Source organism: Trachurus japonicus, chromosome 7 (genome assembly GCF_045865225.1).
Source record: "Trachurus japonicus isolate A0001 chromosome 7, Traja_1.0".
NCBI classification, from domain to species: domain Eukaryota; kingdom Metazoa; phylum Chordata; class Actinopteri; order Carangiformes; family Carangidae; genus Trachurus; species Trachurus japonicus.
In genome coordinates, this window is record NC_140913.1 from 9,134,792 (window position 1) to 9,161,374 (window position 26,583).

Consider the following 26,583-nt stretch of genomic DNA (forward strand, 5'->3'; position numbering starts at 1 on the left):
TCCGAGAAAATCATACAAACTGTTGTACTGTCTGTCACGCAATTAAAGTACGTTCTGGTTCTGGTACATTGGCCTTTGCCCCGACTGGCCGACACATAATTTGAAGTTGCCAGAAATTAACATATTTTGTTGTGTCAAATGCAGGGAGGCTTTTGAGGGTCACTGGACAATATTTGCCATTCTTTTTGGTTAATGAATGAAGTCACATTTGCATAGAGCAAACATAGTTGTGCATCATTAAACATTTGAAGAAATATCCCTCTGGGGAGAGCCTATTTGATTAAATGAATATGTGATTAATTCCAATGGTTATGGTCACTCATACTTTTCATGATAAATATTTTTATTGATTGGCAGCCATAGCCTACTATTTGTTTCAGGTTTATCATTAGGTTCAGGTATTCATCATTATTTTCCTCATTGGTATGGCTAGTTGTTGTTGTTTACAAGATAAAGTTTTTCATGTTCTTTCTTTTTGTCTCTACACAATAAAAAAAAGAGAAAAAAATGTTTTCATGTTAGACTATTTGTTGCTAGTTAGGCCACATTCACAGGTTATTGGTCCTTCCGGGGAATCGAACCGGCAACCTGCTGGACAACGAGATCGCCTCCCACCTCCCGGTCTGCGTCCGCTCCGTTCCAGAACTCCACCACGGGGTTTCCGGTGCAGACACACAGGAGCTGCGAGAGTCAGCTCGGTTTGTGTCCGGCAGCTCCGCAGCAAGTGGACCCGGAGAGAGTCAGACCGACCGACCGTCCACAGACAACAGCACAGGAGCGGACCACTGACACAGACAGCACCGGCACGGTGAGTGACTTTCTGAGTAGGAAACAGCACAACCACAGCGAAAGCTCACATTTCAACTCGACAACGACCCTCGTTAGAGAGGAGCGGCGTTTTTAATTAACCGGCGCGAGGATTTAATATGAACAGTCGCGCGCGGGGGGGGGGGGTCACATCGTGGAAACTAAACAGTGAGCTCGTGGGAATGTCCCTCAAATCCACCTGAGCTTCTGTAACCTATTCAGTGGAGACTCGCCGAGTGGAAATGAAGATGAGAAAGTTCACCTAAACTTTGTAGCTTCTCTGTGCGGACTTCTGCGTGCACCAGCACCGCAGCTCTACTTTTCTCCATCACTATTTCACTTTGACACAACTTTAAATACCACCGTCACAGTGGCGCTGCCGTCATTTATTTATGCGTGTGACTTGAACTCCTGTGTTTCTCTGATGCCACAGGTTTTGAATCCTGCAGCCCCGGGTCGTTGATGTGCGCTCAGAGATGCGAGGCTCGCTGCTAACGCTCCTCTGCGGTGAGTAGACCTACTGTACTGTACTGTACTGTTACACCGGGCGCTTTGAAGTCAAATCCGTGTTTTCTGCTCCGCAACAACCCCTCAGAAGTCAGTCAGTGAAGGTGTATGAATGAGATGTGTGCAGGTCAGCGGGCTTCATGGAGCTCAGACACCTATCATGTGTCTGCAGATGTTCAGATGAAGTCTTGTGTTTCTCAAGAAGAGATGTCACGTTAATTTACAGCAGATTTATATTGTTGTTATATTGTTCCGGGTTTAGTGAGGACTCTTTAAAGAATGAGTATCTAAAACTTTAATAAGGAGTTTCATCACAGGGGAATCTAATATTTTGCAGTGTAAAAGCAAATGTGATTCAAAATGACCATGTCTTCCAATACAACTGTGATTCGATTGTGCTCATTTTACGCTTTCATCAATTTAACACCTCCATAGTAAATAACAATTTTTGACATCTATGTAGGCTACTGTATTCTTGTGCATTTTGCTGTAACATCCCTCTCTGAAGACACAGCACCTGCAGTCGCCGTGTAGAAAAAGCTCTGTAGGAGAAGTAGTCCTGAATGTCGGCCCCTGCATCCGGCCCTCCTCCTCTTTGCTCAGAGATAAGATAGCTGATGTTTCTTTTTTAGGGCCCCTGGTGCCCTCCTGCTCTCCGGGGTCATCCCTGTCTGTCTCCCTCTCTCTGTGGGTGGTGTCGCTCTGTTTATAGTCCTCCTAAAACGGCCCAGCTGAGTCCGCAAATAGAGACAGCCACTCCACACCTACCTACAACACTGCTCAAGACCCTTATGGGATGTGTGTTTGTTGCAGATGAATCAATGTCAGTTTTTTTTTGTTTATGAGTGTGTGTAAGACAGAAATAGTTGAAATATAGATAATGTTAATTACAACTCTCTCACACACAGTAGCTGATAAAAACATCTCTTGCCTACATCAATCGCTTTAAAAGAAAATCTAATTTAAAGTCAGGGAACAACAAGTTCACTGAAGTTGTTATTGGTCAGTATATCTCTCTGACACCTGCACCGCTCAGTGCCCTCAGTGAGCTAAAGATTAATTGGAGTAATGACCCTCAATAAAACACATCCTCCTGCATTGTTCCCTGCAGCTAGAAGACAATGGGCTCAATGCTCCAGTTAAAATCTATTAGTGACTGCTGTCAGCCCCCAGGGTCCCCTCAGACATCAGCACCCATCAACACTGCAGTTGTTTTCAGGACATGCAGCATCCATGGCAGGGCAATAGTAATGAGATATTGTACAGGGCCAGAGATACAAATACATATACATACAGCTGACAATACTGTTTGTTTAGGCATGAGTAATTAACGCAACAGAGACGTGTGAATTAAAGTCAAGTTTTCAGGTGCTCAGACATCTGATATATGCAGAGTTGATCTATAAGAAGATATATTTATGGTTTTAAGAACCAAAAACTATCCCAGTGTGGTTTTTACATCTCCTCTGGCTTAGTCTGGGGCCGTTGACTCGCTGTTTTGGTAAGCAGCCGAAACCAGGGTGAGAGAGACAGGCCTTTCCGTCAAAATAAAAGCACCAAGCTAATAAAATGCGGTGAAACTTTTTAATTTAAGGAATATAATTTACAAGAAAGTCCCTGAGCCATTAAGTTAACCTTTTTCTTTTATTGTATTACAAGTTATTGTCTATTTTATAAGTTTTATGTTGGTGAACACTTTTACTTTGGTGAATTTGGTAATTTCCGGATCCACTAGAAGACCGGAACCAGAATGCAGACAAAATTTGGAGTAAACAGAAACCAGGCTCTTATCCTCTCTGAGGAGCCTGGTGAGGAGGCTACTGTACCTCTGGCTACATTCTGTAGTTTTAGTAACAACAGGTCAGTGAGCCAATCAGAAGAGAGAAGGCTCTGATTGGCTGAGTATTATGAATGATGGAATAAAAATGTATCAGATTTATGGAAAAAACACTGAAAACACACATACAGTATCCTGCAAGGGATGGATGGTGGCTCCAGGTGGGCGTGGCTTGGTGACTGCTCTGTTGTGACATCACAAAGTTACAGAAGTCCTGACTGTTGGTTTTAAGGCTCATTTTTCTAAACACAGGCTGTGGGGATGTGGGTGCTTTCACTGAACCTGATTGACCAGACATGGAAATCTCACTTTGGGACCTTTAAGGGTTAAGGTGCAGAACCTCAACATTTATGACTCAGATCCCGGCCAGGGGACTTTTGTTGCGTGCTGTACCCCTTTCTCCCAACATCTCTCCTCTCTGTTTACGTCGATAGTCAAATGAAGGCAGAAAGCCAAAAAGATCATCTGTAAAAAAAGTTCTCAGGGACGTTTGTGGATCTGTAGAATGCATCTTTGCAGGAAGCATTTACTTACTGAAAATTACTTTGCAGCCAGGTTGAACAGGGGGAAACTTTTTCCATGGACATATGGATATGTGAGACAGACTTGGAAAAGAAAGGGAGCCTTAAAAAATGGTTGAACCACTTTAAAAAATGTAGAAAGTCGTAAGGAAAGTGTCATCTGCAGAATTCTGTTGTGTTCTCAGTCTCTGTCCTGTGTCAGTGCTTGTTGGTGGTCTCATGTAAAAATCTCTTTTCATCTGAAATGAATCACAGGTTGCAAAGAACTGATCTGGTTTAATGTTATGTTAAGTCTCTTGGAGTTAGAGGGTCAAAGGTCAGAGATAGAAGAACATTGAGTTGTGCTGGAAGAGTTTCTTGAAAGGAAGTAAATACAAAAGAGCTACAGAGAGACAGGGCAGCTGAGAGTGCGTTAGAGGAAAAGTAGAGGAGGGAACAGGAGACGGCCAGGGATGTGTGTGTTGGAGCGGAACGGTGAACAAGTGTGTGTGTGTGTGTGTGTGTGTGTGACGTGAAGTGTGTGTTCATAAAACCTTACAGACTGTCATTACAGAGATAGGGAGCTGTCTGTTCAGAGTCCTGACGCCTCCGAGGACGAGCTGCAAGGTCACGCCAAAAACCCCGGGTCAGGGACGGGGTTAATTGGTGTGTGTGTGTGTGTGTGTGTGTGTGTGTGTGTGTGTGTGTGTGACAGAGAGGGAGTATGTGAAAGACCTCAAGCTGATCACAGTGACAAAAGAACCAGCAGTGCCTCCACTCCTCCTTTCTCTTTTCACTTTCTTTCTCTTTTCTCCTGCTTTGGGGGTGGGGGTGGAAGGAAGACCTGGAGGAAAATGGCCATGTGTGTGTGTGTGTACATGTGAATCTGCAGAAGTTTCTCTTGAGCTAAAATGTATCAAAATACCTTTACACCTGCAGAAGCACAATGAAAACACTGATTTTGTGTGATATGCACTTTTCGGCGTGGTCATGCTTAGCTGAGGGAGGGGCTCGGTCATTACTCAGCTGAAGGAAGGAAACAAGGAAGGAGCTGGGGAGGAAAGAAGGAAAGGAAAGAATAATAGACATGAATGAGCTGATGCAAAAGTAAATCCTCTGCAATTCATCTCTCGCTGGTTTATGGATGTGCGTGTGTAGGAATGTAGGAGTTTTGTTGAACTTCTGACATCCTCCTCAGATGTGTGTGTGTGTGTGTGTGTGTGTGTGTGTGTGTGTGTGTGTGCGTGTGTGTGTGTGTGTGTGTGTGTGTGTGTGTGTGTGTGTTTGTGTGTGTGTGGGCAGGTGAGAGCCAGTATTAGGCAGTGGGAGTGAGACAGTGTGTTCCCGAAGCCTTTGTAAGCTACAGCCTCCGGAAATGTGCAGATACCAGAACAATGGTGCGGTAAAGCCTACTAACCACCAGCACTAGAGACAGAGAGTGAGAGGAGGGAGGGAGAGAGAGAGAGAGAGAGAGAGAGAGAGAGAGAGAGAGAGAGAGAGAGAGAGAGAGGCTGAAAAATTAGAGGGGGGGTTGTATAGAATCAAGACAAAGAGAAAAGAGAGAGAGGAGAAGGGGTGGGGAGGGAACAGGTTTGTTTATATGAAAGGACGGTGCGTTAGGTTTCCCCGTCCTGTTGGCAGCGGCTTTTCTGGATGAAAGGAGGAGGTGGAGATAAAGGAGGAGGAGGACTTGAGGGGAAGGATGAAGGGGCAGGGAGGAGGAATAGGAAATGGAGCAGGTCACATTACTTACAGTGAGTTGACTGGTACAGTGGTGGACCCAAACCGTGCCGTGTGCTGGGAGTGTGAAGGTGAACAGGTACACACTGTGGTGAGTAACCAGTGACCTGACTGTAAATGTAAAGGTGGAGTACAGTTCCCATTAATCCAGTTAATCATCGTTACACAGACAAACTCTGATGACCCACTGATCAAACACAAGCTGAAACACAACATTTTCAGCACAGGTGTCAATATTGAAATTTTGGCTGCTTCAGCTTCAGGGTCCTTCTGTAGAGAGCTGAAGGGATGACGTCTTTTTGTCGGCCTGGGAGTTATCGTCACAGCCAGTGGGATATGGCATATTAGGACCCATGTAGGGGGTAGTACATTTCTGAGTTTTCAAGTTTTAAGTTCCAAATTTACAGGAAAAAAATAAAAATAAAAAACTCAGTTATTGCAAAGATGTGAGAAGAAACTCACAAATTCAGCATTTCATAATGCTCTTCTAACTTTGTGAAGTGTACGTGTTTCCTTCCTCCATAAAAAAGTTTTAAAACTAGACATTTACACCCTCTCTCTTCCACCTTGTTTTTCTTATTTTTTTCTTCGGATGAACATCTATGATATTGGACTGGTGTCATACCTTCTCTCTCTCTGACTTTCCTGTCTCTGTCTCACTGAAACTATCAGAATAAAGGCTTAAAAAAAGTCCAAAAAATGGGGCGTCGCGTGGCGTAGTGGTTAGAGCGGGCGCCCCATGTATAGAGGCACAGTCCTCGCTGCAGTCGGCCCTGGTTCGAATCCCTCGTCGGGCGCCATTTACTGCATGTCATTCCCCCTCTCTCTGCCTCCCGTTTCCTGTCTGTCTCAACTGTACTATCTATAAAGGCATAAATGCCCAAAAAATATACTAAAAAAAAAAAAAAAAAAAGTCCAAAAAATATACAACAAGAAAAAATCTAAATATTCAGATAAAGTTTTGAGAAGTTGCAGACTTTCAGAAACTGCAGTTAATGTGAACTCTCCTCAGCAGGCAAATTATGATTTTGATATTTGACTGCCTCACTTTTGTGTAGTTAAATAAGCTTAGAGCAGCATGTCTGCAAAATGAATGGCAGTTGTTTATAATGTTTGCTCTCCATTTGTTCAGTGGGTCAAAGTGGGGCTCTTAGGACAGTGTAAACCCACATCAAGAGAAGGGAACGCAGAGGAGAGAAAGACAAAAACATGCGCAGAGAAACATGTCTCTGTTACGTCCTCCCTCTTCACCTCTGGCATTTTAGTTTTCGATTCAGTCATAGCTGCAGGCCACAGGCTCAGACTGATACCAGGCTAATAACAGCTCGTGTTGTGCAGCGTCGTTAAGAGAGCGCTCTCAGACACCTCCACACTCATAATTATCTAATGGCAGACAAGCAGCTATTAAAGTGTGATACTGCTGCATGTCAGGATGGAAGAGGGGATTAGGAAGGAAAGAAGGAAGGAAGGAGGGAAAAGAGGATAAAGGAATCATGCCGTTTATATGTCCAGATAAGACAGGCTGACCTCCATCAACAATGTGAGTGGTTTCATCTTGTAGCCCTGTAATTACACACACACACACACACACACACACACACACAGTTCAATAAAACCTAGTGTCTTGTAAACGTAGAGCAGCTGCCTCATGTCTGTGTTCAGGTCATCGTGTCTGACATTGACATGATAATTAAACAGGAGCCTGCATGTTGTAGGTTACAACAAAAGTTTTTCCTGATATAGGCCTAGCATCATTTCAGTAACTTTGGTGATGAGTCGTTATATACATACAGAACATACATACACTGTGTTGTTTGATCTGCGCTGTAGAGTCTGTATATCATGGTAAACATACGGTAGCTGTTTGTCATTCCCCCTCTCTCTACCTCCCCCTTACCTAGTATCTATACTGTGTACTATCAAGTAAAGGCAAAAAGCCAAAAAATATACTAAAAGAAACTGCTCAAACGTGCGATTGTGGGCTTTGAGAGGTTTTGTACATTCACAAGAACTTGCTTTTATTTGCTCAAACCTGGAGACAGCAGTAGTAGTACTGGTAACACAATTCATCTCTTATAATTTTGTGAAGTAATTTACATCTAAAAAACTTTGCTTACTTTCTGACAAAGTTAAGAAATATAACACCATTGTGTGACATTAACAAAATGCAAACATGATGATTTGTGCAGCATTAGTACATTTTACTATTTTATTTATTTATTTATTTTTGACGAGAGAACTATCTCTGAAATAGTTCCCCGCAAATGTGGGAAAGATAAACTTAGTCAGACTTGGCCTCCCCTGCTCTCTCACCTCTCTGGAGAAACAGAAGGTCATCAATGTCAGGTTTTTTAAAAATGATCTCATGCACACGCCACACACTCACACACAGTAATCCCCTATGTCCCCTAAATTATATTCTAAGTATCTGAGCTGTGCCTTCGGTCACACAGAGCTTACCCTCCCGTTCAACACAGGAAGGCAATTTCACCATTTAATACACTGTAATTACATCATTGAGCTGGCTGATGTTTCCACATACGCTCACAAAAAGAACACAAAAATACTCAGTATGCAGTCTCCAGTCTAGAAAACACAGACACAAATATTTGTAATTGGGCACATGTACACACAACAGTTAGTCAAATTAGAATCAGGTTTGCACAGGGTCACTCAAGAACACATGCGCCACACCAAGTACATGCAGCGACTAATGACATGTCCCATGTGCGCTGCAGTTTTCCCTCTAAGTGAAGCCAGATTTTCTTTGCTCAGACTCTGATTAGCACCTACAGCGAACACATGTGCTCCATGTCCCTCAGAGCAGCTGCCGAGCACCGGCGCAAACACACAACCAACACAACCATAATCACTCACCCAACCCACAGCAACTCACTCTCCACGGCTGAGTAACCGATGGATAAGCTTGTTGACCGACAGGCTGCAGCCAACATCTGGCCGCCATGTGTGAGCCTCTTATTTGGTTACTGAGCTGCAGGCAGCACGACGGAGACTGTGTGGCCGGTCGCTGGCTTAAGAGCAGAGTTTTACAGATACAATCATCATGGTCATTAAAGTCTTACTGGACTTTGTAAGCCTCAGGTGCTGTGGCTGCAGTTTTAAAGGGATAGTTCAACATTTTTGCAAATTCGCCCATTGCCATAATCCCTATAGTCATAGGAGTTTGTTCATCATTACCTTTATTTGTCTGTGCATGTTGTTTTGAGATCTGCAGGGTAACAACGCGAGCTGCTCAGCGAACACAATGGAGGTGAATGGTAAATTGTCCCCTCCCCTGTCCCTCAAAACTCATCAAATACACAGTACCAACAACTCCAAAATGCTCCGGTGGAGAAGTTGTGACCTGCACATTCACCACGCTATGAAATAATCATGTATGTAACATTACAATACATGAAGCAAATACTCTACTACTGGAATGTAGTTTCGGCTATGCATTGCTTCAAAAATAACTCAGTCTCGTAATGTTACATTATCATTTCATAACATAATTAATAAATGAATGTGCAGGTCACAACTTGTCCACGAGAGTGTTTTGGAGTTGTTGGAATTGTGTATTGATGAGTTTGAGGGACAGGGGACCTGTACCATTCACCTCCATTGTGTTAGCTGAGCAGCTTGCATCTCTGCCCCGCAGATCTCAAAACAACATGTAGCGACAATTAAAGGTAATGAACCTACTCCAATGACTTTAGGGATTATGGCAATAGGCGAATTAGCCAAAATGTGGAACTATCCCTTTAAGCGATCATTGATAGTGCCTCCATGGGCAAACATTTAAGAATAATTCTTTCATCAGCGTTTTGGACTGTAGATTTTGACATTGACATACAGTATTTAAAACAAAAGACGGTCTGATGATACAAGCTGCTTAAAAACTGTTTGACATTCATCTCTGAAGGAATGTGACTGAATCTTCAGCAGCCATGGGCAGGATTTTCCATCCAGCTCCACTCGTCCACCTGTTGCACATGATGCCATGTTTCATATTTCCTCTCCAGCATGGAGTGATTCAGACATCTCCAAGATGAGACAGGAATGTGAAGGTCTCCTCCAGAGGGACCAGCTGCTTCCCAGTGCCATGCCTTGTTAATGTAACAGCCTGTGTAATGGCCAGCGTCTGGCCTCACTCACTGAAAGCCTCCATGTCTGCCGGGCAGCAGGGCGGGCTGTCGGTGACCAACTCAGAACCAGCTGAGGGAGAGTCAAAAGTCAAAAGTACATGTCAAACCAAGAAAAGATATGCATTAGATGCAGATGAAAAACATGGAGTATTATAAGGAGGTTATTTAAAACAAATCCTCTACAGCCAGAAAACTTCTCCCTTTATGTTGAAGATCTTTAAAAAATGCTGTAAGTTCGGTGCACATTTTGAACAAATTCACAAATTTAACAAACTAAAAATTAAAATGTCAAGAACTTCAGAAAGGTTTATATCATCAGGTGATGCTAAGATATAAAGCTGTGTGTAGCATTAGGTCCAGATGGCTGGTTTGCATTTGGTAGAGCTTAAAGCAGAAGTAAGTGGAATATTTGTGTTAATATAATTCTTAAATAGTTATATCTTCCGACGGCAATCACTTACATAGAGTGTTTGGTCCGAAACACGGGTCTGTCAGTCACTCTGCTCTGCTGTAAGCCGAGGAGAAAATGTCTTGTATACTTCCTTGTATCCTACAACCTTTATCCAATGAGGAGAGAGAACGGCATGAAGGGCTGTGTGTGCAGCCAAGGGATGTGCGTGAATGTGGTGACGTAGGGACGAGGACAAATAGATCCACGACGAGGGCGGGGGCTGCTAACTAACAAAGTTAGCCAAAATGACCGGATCGCTTACTTCTGCTTTAATGGCTGGATGTACAAACAAACACAGGGGGGCATTATGCATACAGTGTAAATAAGGATGGATGTAGCCTCCAGACTTCACCCGTAGGTGTCTGAAGAGTGGTTTTAAAGCTCAGAGTGGGCTGTTCCACCGTCGCCATCTGGCTAGTACCTGACTCTAACAAACTTCTGATCAAAAAATGAGCAAAGTGTTGGGGAGAGTGTTGACCTAAGTGCATGCCAGCTTGTGGCAAACACAATGCTTACACACCCTCAACAATTCAAAACTCAGCCATATAGTCCAACAAGTTTATTTCCTCTTTGAAGTTGGACATTTTTAACATAAGAGTTTATACCATTGACTTATTTTTGGAACTGGCCTGAAGCTGCCATAAGAAGTGCATTTTCAGGGTCTTCAGCTTCATTTTTCAACCCAAGATGTTCCTGCAAAGAGTTTATGTAAAACCTCTGACCTCACAGGCACCACATTCTGTTATACAGTATATCAGATGTTTAAAGAAAGCTTGTCATGTGGACCATGCCGCGGCTATTTCTTAATATATCTTAATATAATCCAACTGGAATTTTATTGGCCCTATCCAACTCTGAGTCAGTGTCACCACCTTTGACACCAGTAGCGACGGCGCTGCTCTGGACATCAGCCTCTCCTCATTTTCAAAAAAATGATGCATGACATGAAGGTCAGCTGTCATTCCTCTAAGTCAGGATCTGGGCATCTGATTGAGGAAGGGAAGGAGGATGAAAGATGTGAGGGAGGTGAACGGCAGGGCAGAGTGGGGAGTCTGAGCTGCAGAGAGAGAGGGGAGGTGCGTTGGACATTAGGAGTGAAAAGAGGAGGGAAGAGAGAGCTGAGACTAATAAAAAGGCAGGGAGGGAGGAGAACAGCTGGATGTTTGGCCGTGGGGAGTTGACCATCCATCAGCTAAGTGCAGAGCAAAGAGAGGACGGAGACACACAGAGGGAGAATGTAAACTAATTAGCCGAGACAAGTTAAAAATAAAAGGCTGTTGACTTTTCCCTGCCCGGGGGTTTAAAGGAGCTGTCTGATGGTGCTAAAAATATCTGTGCCGCCTTCTAGTCCCACACTAGCTCAGGTTGGATATGCGGCTCGTTGCCTGACTTAAAATGATACTATTCTTGTCCGGTCGCCGGCCGAGACGGGCTGACACCGGAGCTGACCGTGCTGTTATTTTAATAGTCTTAGCAATGTGTTTTGTCCGTGCTCTGCCGTCGTTGATCCAGCTCCAGCTAACATGCATCCGTGGTGTCCGAGTGTGCTTTATTAGTGCATCTGTTTGTTTATTCATATTGGTTTTCTGCATTGTTTACGCTGGTAGGTGTGACAGCAAACTGTGTCTGGCTGGCTGGTTTCAGTGGAATGTGTCATGTTGATGCCACATCCCTCACCCACCCCAACACACACACACACACACACACACACACACACACACACACACAGAGCTGGAGGAGTGAGTTACTCTGTGGCGTTACATGCAGATGGTTGACAGGTTAAAGGAAAAGCCAACATTAAAGGGATAGTTCAGGTTTTTGACATGGGGTCAAAACATCATTGTGATTTTATGGGACAATATTGTAAAATGCAATTTCAGTGTAAACAGTTATTTTATTTTTATTTTTCACTTCCAAAAACATAAAATTGATTATGTGATTTTTGTTGGGTCTTGTACCAAACAAATATATTCCTATACGTTTTGAGAATATGATTTGTTGGCCAGGGTGTCTGTAGCACCACGACACTTGCAGTGCTAACAATGCACAACAGTGTTGTGAAACATTTTACCTTTGTCCAAAATATTGCAGCTCCTGTGATTTGGATATTGCACTTGGCCATACTGTGATTTCCATCATATTGCAGTTAATTGTGCAGTTACCTGTAGGTTATCACCTGTCTGAAAATATTTTGGATGTAATGACAGAGCATATGAAAGGAAAAGTATACATTCAGACTTCTTGGACTAGAACTTGAAAAATCATGTAGTTGCCATCTGAATCAGGATCACAATCTGATTTATAGCCAAGAAGATTAACAACATACTAGGAATTTGTGTTTTGATGCATGACAAACAAGAATAAAACCCTCACAGAGCTTGAATACCTGAGTCATACACCATTTTTCCAGACTAGTCTACACAAACTGTTGAAGCCACTTGGATAAGGGGCGAAACATATTCAAATCAAGACAAAAACTAAGTCCAGTTGATTTGATTCCGTTGCCTATAAAATAAGAATAAAAGATAACCAAAGATGAAACAAGTACTTCCGGTCTTACAGTCTTATCTAGGCAAGTAAAATTTACAGTAGGATTAATATTTACGATAACAATGTCAAGAAATGTCATGGAAAGAAATAAGTAGATACAATCCAAATCTGTCCACTGTTGAAAAGTGTGGGGGATGTACAATACCATCTGCATAGGAGTAGGAGCCTCCATCTATCCCAGTGAGGAGCCTTAATTCCTTGTTTGGGGTGTGACTTCTTCCTTTGCTTCACCACACACAGCAACACCTCTTTTTGACCAAAATGAAAAACTGCAAGTTCTCTCATGTGTTGGTGACTGAGGAAAGCACTTGGGTACTCTACTATGTGTTTACTTTTACTGGTCAGAAGTAGAGCTTGAATCAAAGGCAGAGATGAAAGTCAGGAACAAAAGCAGAGCACACCTGGGGGGTGGAGTGGGTAGGTGGGTGGTTGAGGGGGGCAATACAGGGAGCAGGGGGTGGAATTCATTTGTGGAAATGAAACTTGGATGCCCTGCAGGCTGCACTGCGCTGTCTGCCTCTGACAGTTATGGCATTGCCTCATGTGGAAGACCCGCTGGCCCAGAGTCAGATTTCACCATCCTCTGGTATGAGCATAATGATATCATGCTTTTTTTATGTGTTAGTCTAGAATAGGTTTAACAACAGTGGACAGTTTGTCACCTGCTTGGCAGCTTAAACAGCACGACTGCTGCCACATTAATACTGTGTATGGCATGTAAAGAAAGAGTGTGTCTTTGTGGTGTAATGTGAAGATTGTCACCCATGTGATACTCAGAGCAGCTCAATAATAAGCCTTAAACCGATGTGAGGCTACAAGAGGATAAGTAATCTGAATAGTGCACAATATGGTGCAGGGTGACAGTGCATAGCCTGCTGTTAACAGGCTAATGGATGGTTGAACAGCACTATTTTGTGAGCTGAGACCCCCCTCCCTTCACAGACACACACACACACACCACCAGCACCCCTTTCTCTTCTCTCAGCTGTCGGCCTGCATTCCTCCATGCCTCTCCATTTATGGAGACACAGAGAAAAAGAAAAAGGAAAGGAACTCATATTAAGCACAAGATGAGTTTGTCCTTCAAGCTACAATATCAACTCTTCACTGAGATGCAGGAAGAAAAACACACACGGCCTAGAACGTGCACTCAGCTGGTCAACTGCCTCCCCAACCTTCACCACACTGAGTCAGGGCATCTGGAGAAACACCATGGGAGAAAGAAAACAAAAACGGGTCTTATCCATGTTGTGATTACTTTTACAAATATTTAGATTTTAGAGGGAATTCTAATGTTTTAAATTTTCATTTTCATAAAGTATACACTCACCAGCCTCCTAAACAGCTTTAATTCTCTATGACATAGATTCAATAACACTCAGTTAGGCTGTGGTGTTTACAATACTCAGTTTGTACTGAGGGCCCTAAAGTGTGCAATAACATCGTCACCAGCCTGAACTGTTGATACAAGGCAGGATGGATCCATGCCTTAATGTTGTTTACCTCATATTCTGAATGTTGCAGCAGACACCGAGACTCATCAGACTAGGCAACGTTTTTCCAACCTTCAGCTGTCTGGTTTTGGTGCCGGTGTGATCTATAGCCTCTGCTTCCTGTTGTTTGCTGACCCGAGTGACACCAGATGTGGTTCTTCTGCTGCTGCCACTGCTGTAGACCGTCTGCTTCAAGGTTCAGCCTGTTGTGATTCAGAGATGCTCTGCTGCAGACCTCAGTTTTGGTCTCAGAGTGGTGATTTGAGTGGTGATTTGAGTTACTCTTTCTATCAGCTTGAACCAGTCGTTCTCCTCTGACCTCTGGCATCAACAAGTACATTTCTGTCCACAGAAGAACTGCTGCTCACTGGATGTTGTCTCCTTACCCGACTCAGTCTCTGTAAACCATAGAAATGGTAGTGTATGAAAATCCCAGTAGATCAATTAGTTCCTTGAACTTCAGCAGATCCTCTTCACCATGTCCACAGTGATGTGATTGACCTGTTACATATTTGCTTTTGAACAGGTGAACCTGATACAGTGGCCAGTGAATGTAACACACTCATGGGACAACAGTTAGGACGTCAGTGCTTCACCTTCATACAAGTGTCTACATAGTGATAGATACCACCTTCCATGTATCTCTCCTTCATACCATCCTGCCTCCACTGGTCTCAGCCTCCTTCACTGGTTTATGTCAAAGCAGCAGCGGCGTGATCACTGTCAGCTGTGCGACCCATGACATCACCTACAGGCCTGTTTGTTACAGCTTCAGCATCATGATAACAAGATATTCATCATCACTTACTACATTATTAGTCATTTGGATTGATGTTGATCTGCATTGTAGGACACCACGGTGACCATGGAAACAGAGAAAGGCTAAAACGGATGCATAAAAACTAGGAAAACTAAGTGATTTAAATCCATCACTGTGTAATAATTAACACAACACACTAATGAATATCCTGTTCTCATGACTCTGCAGATGTGTGAGTTCAGCCAGTGTGGTTTTCCACAGACAAATACACACAGACAGAGACACACCGAGATGAAAGACAACAAGAAAACCAATCATTAAACGACACATCAGACGTCTGCGTCGCTCCAGCACCCACCCCGGGCCCTCTTACACACACACACACACACACACACACACACATATGCACACAGAGCTTTGAGTGTGTGCCAGTAGTTTCCAGAATAGATATCAAGTTGTGTCTGCATGGGTTTTCCTACTGTCTGTACTGTATCATCTATCTGACCTGCTCTGTTTGTGTGTTTTCACACTCTCTTCCTCTCTGTCACTGTCAGATAAAGAAGCAGGAGAAGGAGCTCAGGCCTGTTTTATCACAGGCCATTATGTCAGCTGTTGCTTCTGCTGGTAACGATAAATGTTAAGCAGCTCAGATTGTTACCTTACACCCAAACAAATCCTCTAATGTGTGTCTTTTGTGCAGACAACAAGCACATACTTGATGCTTACATTCACTTGGAACAATGGAGTTCCACAGGTTTGAGTGTCAGTCAGATGCCGGATGGATCCTGAGCTGTTACACTGTAATCATGAATGAGTGTGTCAGAAAAGCGGGGCGGTCGTGTTTGTGTAAATGCACAGGTGCACGTACAGGCCTCCAGTCTGAACTGTGAGCTAACCTCAAATGTATTTGTTGCTGACTTTGCTGGCACCAGCCCGACATCTGTCCAGATGCCAAGCAAACACAGTCTTCCTCTAGACTGTGTGTTAAGATTGTGTGTGTGTGTGTGTGTGTGTGTGTGTGTGTGTGTGTGTGTGTGTGTGTGTGTGTGTGTGTGTGTGTGTGTGTGTGTGTGTGTGTGTGTGTGTGTGTGGGGGTGTCCATGTGAACTCCCCCTCTGCACTGTTCCCAGCAGGCTCCCTATCATGACCTGACAGCGGTGTCAGGTCATGATAATGCAATGTCTACCTTAATCACTGAGTGCAGGCCTGCAGAGAGCAGCCAGGCACCAGCAGGTACAGCAGCCAGCCTCTATACTGTCAGCAGTAAAGGCGTATCAACTCTCATTAGAGGACAGTGTGTAGGCAGCAGAGGCACCCAATTATACACTACACTGACATCATGGCGGGATGTCAATGTTAAAATCTGCACAGTAACAGTCTGACTTTATTATTATCAACTGGTGAGAGACCAGTTTTCCATTAGGCTATGTGCTCTGTTGTTGTGACTGATATTTAAAGAGGCTTTTCAGATGCAAGTTAAACATATAAAATCAGGCAGTGTGTTGATGGGAAAAAACATGTATTAAATCAAATGTCAGACCACGGTAAACATTGGAGACATTTTCCCAAAGAGTCATGAAAGGTTGCTTCTACAAAGTAACTTTTAGCTGGCAGAAATTATAAATAGATTGTCGCACAAAGATTAAGCAAACAAATATACAAATACAGTATATTGTTGCCCTCATTAAATGTATTTGTGTACTACTGTCCATATACTATCTCCTGCTAGATATCTATAGCGAAGCTAGTTTCTGGCTATTTAACCAAAGCATTGTGATGCTAGTTAATGTTTAAAGAGACCCCAAGGAGTTTGCTTTTGGTTATAAAAGAGTCTCATATTAATGTGGATGAATCTACATTACCCACACTTGTTAATGGGTCCATTTTCGATAAATATATTGTTTTGTCTTTTTAGTTATTTTGATATTATTATTTAGTGGTCGACTCGCCCAGCATTTCCTAGTTTCAGTTTGCCAGACGCTGCCCGGCGGGTCATGGGAATAACGCCTCTGGATCACTAGTTGGCATCGTTTATGATCGGAACTACGACGGTATCTGATCGTCTTTGAACCTCCGACTTTTGTTCTTGATTAATGAAATGCTTTTGCTTTTGTCCGTCTTGCGCCAGTCCAAGAATTTGTGTGCGCAGAGGCTCATGGGAAATGTAGTGTGAAAACACTTCGCTTTCTGAAACTCCTCTTGTCCCTTTATCATGTTGAACAGAGAAACAAACAACAAGTCTGTTGCTTTAGAATGAGTCAAACAGGTTGTCGACAAACTAACAACAATGAACTGACCTAGTAGTTGTTGGCTAACTACTAGCCATATTTTGCTAACAATAGATGGGCCGGTCAAAATTCATTGGCCAACTAGCAGAGTTATGATATAGAAAAACCATCTAAATTTGAAAAGAGAATTAGCTGCAAGCTAATTTAGAAATAGAGGTTTGAAGACTTTAAAAAAAAAGAAAGAAAGAAACAGATACATTTACAGAATCTAGAGCATATGTTTGCTCAACTTACATTTTCTTTTTGCAATAATAATGTGCAAAGTGTCTTGTGTATATAAATCTTCCTTTATGCTAAAAATGTACCATCACCAGCTCAGGACTGAATGTGATGTTGGAGTAGCAGCAGCTGCTGCAGCAGATGGCTGCGAGCAAGGCACCAAGCTCCCAGCTGCTCAGGTCAAACTGTGCGTTGTGTGCGGCGTAGCTCTCAGGTGTGAATGTTTAACACTGCGATGATATAAAGCAGGAAAAGACGAAGCCGTCAGCCTTTTTATTTATCTGATGGGGAATGTTATTATAAACTCTGTTAATTTGATTCACAGCGTAGGAGTGTTCACATGCTACACATTACTATGTCAAATGTGCACATGCTTGGAGGGAGGATTAGAAACACCTGTTGTGGACAGACCATAGACTGACAGCAGGACTCCTGGGACACACACACACACACACACACACACACACACACACACACACACACACACACACACACACACACACTGTAGGATCTGTAGGAGGAGAAACTCATCAGGATGTCCAGTGGAATGTGGTACGGCTGCTGCAGGTTGTCATGAGAGTTTATAAGGTTTATTTTAACTCCCACACATAGCACGGCTGCTCAGCCACACCATGAGCTCTAGAGCTGGAATCGTAGACAGACATCATTTTAACTAAGACTAAATAGTCATTCATTCATTTATACTTTGAACCACCGCTAGTTTAAGTCGACCTCTCCATGACCTGTAGTGGTTGGTTTCCAGATATGGCCTGCTGCAGGGGCCTCCTGTCAGATCAGGTCTTTTGGACCCCTGCAGACAGCAGAGCCTGTTAACCTGCGGGGCCCTCTTGAGATAATCCTCCTCCCGCTGGATGTTTTCTCAACATTGAATCGGCTCTTGATCAGACAGGAGCTGTGCAGATGCAGGGGGGGGGGGGCTCTTCATACTATGTGAGCCATGACCTTTATGAAGCTTCCATGCTAAATGTTTTTGCCAAGCACCAATACGATAACTGACCATCTCCCTTTGATGACAATGGAAATTGATAATGTACAAATATGACTGTTATTGGCTTATAGTTCTAATTTTAATAAGGTTGAAAGGAAATGGCTCAGATTTCTATGACCTGCTCTCCACTGTCATGTTGGTCTGGATCATCTCTGATACTCCTCAGTTGTTGGATTGTGTATTTGATGAGTTTGATGAGGGAAACCAAGAAATCCCATGAGCCTCCCTAGCGTAGCTCTGAGCAGCTTGTGGCTCTGCTCTACTGTTCTAAAAATAGCTTGCACAGACAATTAAAGGTAACAAACCTACTAAAACTATAGGGATTATGGCAATGGGCCAAAATGTTGAAGTATCTCTTTAAACTGAAAGTCTCATTAAATCTAGAGACATCATCGGCGTATTTACAACTAGGATCCCAGTGTGCATCTTTAAATGACTGATCTAAATCATGAAGCCTTTGACAAATACACTGTTCCTCCAGAGAACAGATCTGATTACTGCTGCAGTGTTTGATCTTTCTCTAAAGAGAAACTCAACACCAGGTTGAAACGTTGTGTTTTGCTGCCCTCTCTGGTTGAAAGTTTCAAACCTGTTTCACCTCTGACCACACCCAGCATCAGTGAGGGGGTGTGGTCAGGTGTGGTCAGGTGTGTGTTTTGAAGTCTCAGCTTCCAAGAGCACACCTGCACATCACTACAGCCAGGTGCACAGTTAGACCACTCTAGGTCAACAAAGACAGTTGTAGCTTAATTATGCTACATTTTTACCTTAATTACGCCGGGATTAGTTACTCTTTAAAAATCACAAAAAATACACAAAAGATCCAAACAAATACCTCTAAAAAAATGATGGCTTCTAAATGTACTTTTTGATTTTTATTTGTTTGTCTCGTTTCTCCAACCACTGACCTTCTGGCCAGTGAGCAGCTCCCCTGAAGCAGTAGGACTTGAAGGCCTTGCAGAAGGGCGAGGGATTTAAAAGGGTTAGATAATCTTTTCCAGCCCACATGTGATCCTGCCTGGAAATTCAACTGGTTAAATTCACAGGAACTTGTTATTCCAGACACCCTGCAGATATCAGATGCATCAGTGTGAGATCACAAGTGTCAGGATGATTTAATCAGAGGTGAAATGAAGCTCCGTGCTCATGCACACACTGATTCGAATTTATTTCATTTTACAAACAGAAAAAAAGTTACAAATAACATTTAAATGTTTACAGAACATGAAACGAATTTTTAACTAGACAAAATAATTTATAAAAGAAAATTAAGATCCGATATAAATCAGATTGCAGAGCTCAAAACATAAAATGTAATGATGCTGTTACAGTCTGTCTGCAGTTGCTTCTTTATTCACCTCTTGTCTGGGACTTTTTTGTGGGATAAAACAGATTGGTTGTGTGAGACAAATGTACAGACGAGTTCTTGAGTTTCCTTCAGTGCTTCTTATCCTGGATTTTCTTCCTCAGGAAGTGATAAGAGCTTTTGAAGTTTTTTCTTTATTAAATTGTTGTGATAAAGGAAATCTTGGTCTCTTGGTATCTTGGTGGAAATCTTTATGTGCCAATACAAGCTTGTGAATATGTGCTGTCTTAAAGTATTAGCAGTGAGTAGTATCACTCAGCACCATTGTAACTCTAATTCATTTTCTGCACCCTCAGCCCTGGCTGCTGCTGTTGGCCAGGAGCCGGACCACAGCCACGGCTGTGCTCATGGCAGCTGTTACCCAGCAACGGGGGACCTGCTGGTTGGACGAGAGAAGAGCCTGAAGGCCTCATCCACATGCGGGATGAGGAGGAAAGAGCCTTACTGCATTGTCAGCCATCTTCAGGTCAGTACAAGTGAGAATGAGAGCTGTTCCTGCCTGTGTTTCTCATCGACCCCTGAACTCTCTCCTCTGACCTCTCCCTGTCCCGCTGAAGGATGAGAAGAAGTGTTTCGACTGTGACTCCAGACGGCCGTACGACCCCGTCTACAACACCATCAATCACCGCATAGAGAATGTCATCACCACATTCAAACCTCACCGCAAGAAGTCCTGGTGGCAGTCTGAAAATGGTGAGAGGACCTTCTGCCCTGACGCACACTGACTTGTAGCCATTAATTAAGGGTGACTTACGAGAAAGTGCAACCCTGCACATCTTGTTGCAATGGACCAGAGTAATGCACACATCTGTGGAAAATATAGCCGGTGTTTGGCAGCCATGAGCATGAGAGGATGAACACTATCTGTCAGGTTATGCGTTCATTTGTTTCAAAACTGTGCAGCTATGTCCAAGTGAAGCAAATAACAATTTTGCATTGTGCTTTTTAGCCCTGGTAGTGATAGGTCTGGCTTAAAGATAGGGTTGGAGATCCTAAAAAACGGTTCTAGCAGGCCACATTTTGAAAATACACAGGTCAAAAGTCCAAGCCCCTTTCCTCAGACTTCTCTCCGAAGCCACGCCTCCAGAGCGCAGGAACATGCAGCACTTGTTGAGCGTTGGGTTCACATCAAGGTGAAGCCGCAAAGGTATTTTTACCTGACTGTTTTACAGGATTGGCCATCCCACAGGAGACTGACTTCATTTTTGTGAAAAAGCATTTAAAGCAGAAGTAAGCGATCCGGTCGTTTTGGCTAACTTCCTGTCAGCCGATGGAGTTAGCAGTCCCCGCCCTCGTCCCTACGTCACCGCATGCACGCGCATCCCTTGGCTGCACACACAGAGAGGACCGCCCCTTTATGCCGTTCTCTCTTCTCATTGGATAAAGGTTGTAGGATACAAGGAAAGTTTTCTCCTCGGCTTACAGCAGAGCAGAGTGACTGACAGACCCGTGTTTCAGACCAAACACTCTATATAAGTGATTGCTGTCGGAAGATATAACTATTTAATACTTATATGTGTGGTGGCCTGGGAAAACCCTTCACATGGTGGGATTTTGACATTTTCATTTTTTGATATTTCCATAAACTAGACGTTTTCAGCCATTCATAACTGTTCGAATGACTGAGATAGCCCTTTCAGATCAAAAGTTATGGGCATTTTAATCTATTATGACCAAAAAACTGAAAAGTGAGAAAAATGGCTTTAACTAGAACGTTGCTGTTTTAACCCTCTAAAGACGAGTGTTTTACAAAACATTAAACAGCTTCTGAACCGTTTATGATAGAGATTAGCTGTAAACTATCTGAATCGTGTGATTTTCTGCTTTCCGAGGGTCCTTGAATGGTGCATCTATGACGAGAAGGGACTGCATAGGGTGCGTGTAATCACGTGGTACGGGAACAGACGCTAACCTAGCGTAGCATCGATGCTAATCCGAACGTAGCATCAATGCTAAACAGAACGTAGCATCGGCGCTAAACCGAACTCATCATCGGCACTTGCACACGTTTTACAAAACACCAACAACCGTTTATGATAAAGATCAGCTGTAAAAAAGCATCTGAATCGCGGGATTCTCTGCTTTCCGAGGGTCCTTGAATGTTACCTCTACAACAACAACGGACGTCCTCTCCTCTAGCGCTGCTGCTGCAGATCAGCTGTGCTGTGGCTCAGCTGAAAATGAAACGCTTTACTCGCCACAAAAACATAAAAATAAGTACTTAACGTTTTGTTTTCTTAAAATATTTATTCACCACGATGTAGTAGGGAGTTCAAAGTACCAGAATCACACAAAATATCAAAATCGTGGAAATAGTACTTTTCCACCTATTTTGGCTATTTGCCACAATCGAACGTCCGCGACATCCGACGGGTTTTCCCAGGCCGCCACACATATTAACACAAATATTCCGCTTACTTCTGCTTTAATTAATTGGTTGCAATCGGAGTGTGGAGAGGATTTCAAACAATTTTGTAAAAAATGCTCCAGAATAGGATCTCCACCTTACCTTTAAGTATCTCAACGGGCACCAGTGGAGTGACATTTTTAGCTTTTAGTGAAATATCTCAACAACTGTGACAAAGTTATATGATTTCATAGATATGGTTCCCAGAGAATCACAATATGCTCCCATAAATGAATTAATTGAGCTGTAATCTCTTTAGCGATCTACAAATGAATCCCAGTCCAAACTATCTAAATATCTCCATTATTCTGATTTATTACTAAACTAACAACCCAGTAGTCATGTCTGCTGCTACTGTAGCATGCTGACACACTAAACTAAGATGGTTAATATTACAAACATAAGCATGTTGATATTGTTATTATTATCTTGTCAGCATGCTGATATTAGCATAGAGCTGTTTGTGTGAGTATATATTGTAGTGTTGTGAAACAGACTTAATTGAAAACAGTTCTGAACTGATGTAATCATATTTAGTCAAATGCTCAGTGCAACTCAACTGAGAGATGATTTCAGAGAAACATTAAGAAGCTGTAATTTACTCTAATTTGAAATGACACTCTTTATTGAAGTAAAATTGTCATTTTTATTACAGTGTCATAAATGTGTTATAAATAGTGCAAGCTCAGCTTTCTTTTCCATGGCTAACAATTTTGCACTGAACCTTTTAATTAAGGATACTTGAAGTGCTCCTAAAAGCTTTAATAAATAAGCACTGCACATACTGATGTTTCATTATGACCTCACCAAAATTGCTAGTATGACAAGATTACTGTGGCCTGTATGTATAATGAAAGCTAATATATGAGAGGGATAGAGGCAGGACAGAGGGGAGAATGAAAGGACATAAGAAGACGAGGTGGTGGATCCTGATGCAGAAATAAGTCATTTGGAAAAACGGGAAAAGAACAAGATTCTGAAAGTTCAATAAAACCACAAGCACTGAGCAGCTAGTAACTATAGGGAACTTTAAAACACACACACACACACACACACACACACACACACACACACACACACACACACACACACACATGCACACACTGTGGCCAACATCCTCTGACCAGCTACAGATGGGCTTAATAACAGAGTAGGCCCTGCTCTGGCAAATCAACACAGGGAGGAAATGGGGATGACAGGGGAAGGAGAGAAGTTAAAGCGCTGATGGAAAGATAAAAGTGAAAGCTGAAGGAATACTAATGGAGAGTGAGTGGGGGACAGTAGTGAGGACAGAGAGACACAGTTAAACTGACTGACTGTATTTTCAGGTGCCACATAAATCTCCATCACAATGAGGGAGTGACTGTGAAACTCTGTGTGCAGCAGCCAGATGGACACACACAGGCTCATTTCAGCAGCTGTGTGAGCCATGATACTGTAAAGGAGTGCTCTGGGTGATAGCACTGTGCATCACCAACACATCCAGAATAGAACAGGGAGAAACAGAAGGAGAAGAAGAAGAAGAAGGGGGACAGGAAGTGTAGAGACTATTTTTACCCCTGGTTACTGCTGCTTTTCCATTGGCATCTGAGTGGCAGCTTGCACAGTGGGCCTATTTGATGTGGATTACAGTGGTTTGATTGTGTGTACGCACTAATTGGAATCGTCATTTCCTGGGACCATGCAAATATGCAAACGTGCAGGAATTACAAGGCACTGCAACAGGTGTGTGTGTGTGTGTTTGTTCCTTACATTTGATGCTCTATGACTTTCCCCAAAACTGCTCTATTATAAAGTCTCAAAATTCCCTCCTTGAATTGTTCTCTCACTCTCCCTCTGCTCTCCCTCTGTTTTCCCTTTCTCCAGCTGAGTCACACCCTTCCCTCTATTTCCTTCCTGTGCCATGTCAACTCTGGCTGATTGTTTTTGTGTATATGTGCATGGATTTGTTGTTGTACTGTAGTTGGGAAGATAATGTTGGTCCGTTACACCTTGATATTTAGACTATAATCCATTATCATGAGGTACACTTCTGCTCTGAACCTGCTTTTGGCTTCCACACACATGGCTATGTTGCAGGCCAATGTAATGTATGTGCATACATTGAATTTCCAATTATGAAATATATGCATATATGAAATAAACAACAATAGAACAATTTCTATTTAAGTGTACAGTATAAATATTGTTATATATTCATATATATGAGTGTTTATGTTACATATACACATATAGGCCTATCCAAAGCCCATTATTATATTATTGCTATATAGTACAGGTGAGTCCACTGAGACCACTTCCCCAGAATGTGAGGTTAGACATGTTTAAAATGAATAAGGAATTAATTAATGTTTAAGAAAAACATGGGATTTTTATGCCTGTGTTGTTTCAATAAACGTCCACATGTCATTAACACGTAGGTGAACATGTTTTACTATATAAAAGATATTACAGTAGCCTATGTATGTACACATTTTACTATAGATTTTTCACATCTTATATAAACACACAACTTCATATATCTGAATGATGCATACACTGTGTAATGATAGAATACCCCTTGATAGGTGTCATATTATCACTCTTGATTATATGTGTGTATGATCAATCAAAGCACCTTCATGATAATGGCCTATGACATGGTTTGTGAAATTCCCGTTCTGTAGGAAACCATAGAGAACTGCAAACTTCTGCTCCCATCACGAGGAGACAGTGGAGGAGAGACTGATCCTACATCATCTGTCCCTGTTTATTGACAGCGACTGGCATGTCTTTTTGTTTTACAGTTACCTTGGATACAATTTGAAATACTAAAGTTTCTTAACAAACTTGCCAGCTGCATATTTCATGTACATTAGAGCAAAACTTTATTCAAGACATTGTTTATATAAGAAATCATCATTAGTGCAGCTTTTATGAAGTAGTTTGCTCGGCTCTACAGTGTAGCCAAGATGAAATACCATCCACTTACTGCATTTCTCCTGTGTTTCAAAAGCTCTCCAAACTCTGATTCAAGCTTTTTGAACTCACCACATTAACACTGGTATCTCAGTCCTCAGACCCACCGCAGGCAAGATACTGAGTTTTTGGGTTTCCATTCATGTTGGGAGTTTTTGATCCTACGCACCTGTCACAGAGATTTTATGGGGTGCAAGAACTTTTTTATTTTTTTTGGCTATCACTATGCGCCTTAGGAAAGTTCTACGTGCCACACACATTCACACTCTAATTACTGTACCTGTTAGAAATGTCAGAAAAGGTGATTTCCCAGGATGCATTGATGTGTGCAGGAATGTGTTTTACTTCCTACATCCGTGTCCTTTACCATGTTTTTGCATATACATATGAAAGAGCTACGTTGTGGTTTTCTTTACTGGTGTTAAGTTGTGAGATATAAAATCCATGTGGTGTGGCTGTTAGTATGCAGGGCTAGGGGGGAAACTCCTTGGCTTTGTACTGTTATTACAAAACACAGAGAACAGGAGTGAAAGTGGTCCTCAGAGTACAGTGGCCTTTTAGAGTGTGTGGTGTTGTACAACTCAGGAAGTGTGTGGGCTTTTCCAACTCACTCGCTCCATTTCTCCTGCCAAGACTGAATACGTTTTCCTGTCAAGAGGCTGTTCCGCAGAAGCACGGTTGCTATTTCACTTACTACTTACTCCCATTAAACTCTGTCAGAAATGAATGATAGAGAGGAAAATAACTGCCCGTGGTTGATGAATGAACGAACAGTTGGGAGTTGTAAAACAATGGTTCGCTTTTTGTAACATTTCACTGTATCATTCTCAACACAGTTAACTTAAGATGTGTTTTATTGGCATGATAATAATGTTGATGTTGTACATGTATACATTCATTTACAGTATATTATTTGCATGTCTTGTGCGTGTGTGTTATGTGAATCATCCTCTCTGTGTCCTCTTTCCACCAGGAAAGTCGGACGTCTTTGTCCAGCTGGATTTGGAAGCAGAGTTTCATTTCACTCACTTGATCATGACCTTCAAGGTAAAACCAGAGCTTCATCCACTGGCCGTCATCTACAAGTTGCTGAAGAGAATAAGTCTCTCAGACTGTCAGGAAATGTGAGAAGGTTTGTCTAAGATGCACCTCTGTTGCAGACTTTCCGTCCAGCGGCCATGTTGATTGAACGCTCGGCAGATTTTGGTCGTACCTGGCAGATTTACCGCTACTTTGCTCATGACTGCGCTGCCGCCTTCCCCGGAATCCACCAGGGTCCGTTGGGTAACATCAACGACGTCATCTGTGAGTCACGCTATTCGGATATCGAGCCATCAACGGAGGGAGAGGTGAGTGATTGATTACGCATCAACATATTCAGTTTCAGTGAATAACTGTAAACATGTTTGCATTCATAGTAAAATATTTTTAAGTCAGGTTCTTAATTTCTGCTTCTAATCTTTTTTTTGCTGTATATAACTTTAAGGAATTGTTCCTTATTTATATAAAGACTGTGGGCAGGTACACAGCTTGTCTGGTGGTGTTG

The 26,583-nt window shown here is 42.5% G+C and overlaps 1 protein-coding gene across 2 annotated transcripts in view; it reads left to right on the plus strand.

The window, feature by feature from the left end:
* The first annotated feature begins 681 nt into the window (after window positions 1–681).
* Window positions 682–26,583, plus strand: part of lamb2 (laminin, beta 2 (laminin S)) — a 50,549-nt gene continuing 24,647 nt past the window's right edge. The window contains exons 1-6 of one of the 2 annotated variants that reach the window (XM_085781109.1): window positions 682–808; window positions 1,241–1,314; window positions 19,969–20,138; window positions 20,230–20,365; window positions 26,011–26,084; window positions 26,198–26,386. In XM_085781109.1, the coding sequence (XP_085637235.1) occupies window positions 1,284–1,314; window positions 19,969–20,138; window positions 20,230–20,365; window positions 26,011–26,084; window positions 26,198–26,386 (600 nt within the window). In that variant the 5' untranslated portion in view covers window positions 682–808; window positions 1,241–1,283. The remainder of the gene's footprint in view (window positions 809–1,240; window positions 1,315–19,968; window positions 20,139–20,229; window positions 20,366–26,010; window positions 26,085–26,197; window positions 26,387–26,583) is intronic. The other variant, XM_085781110.1, reaches the window with a different exon arrangement.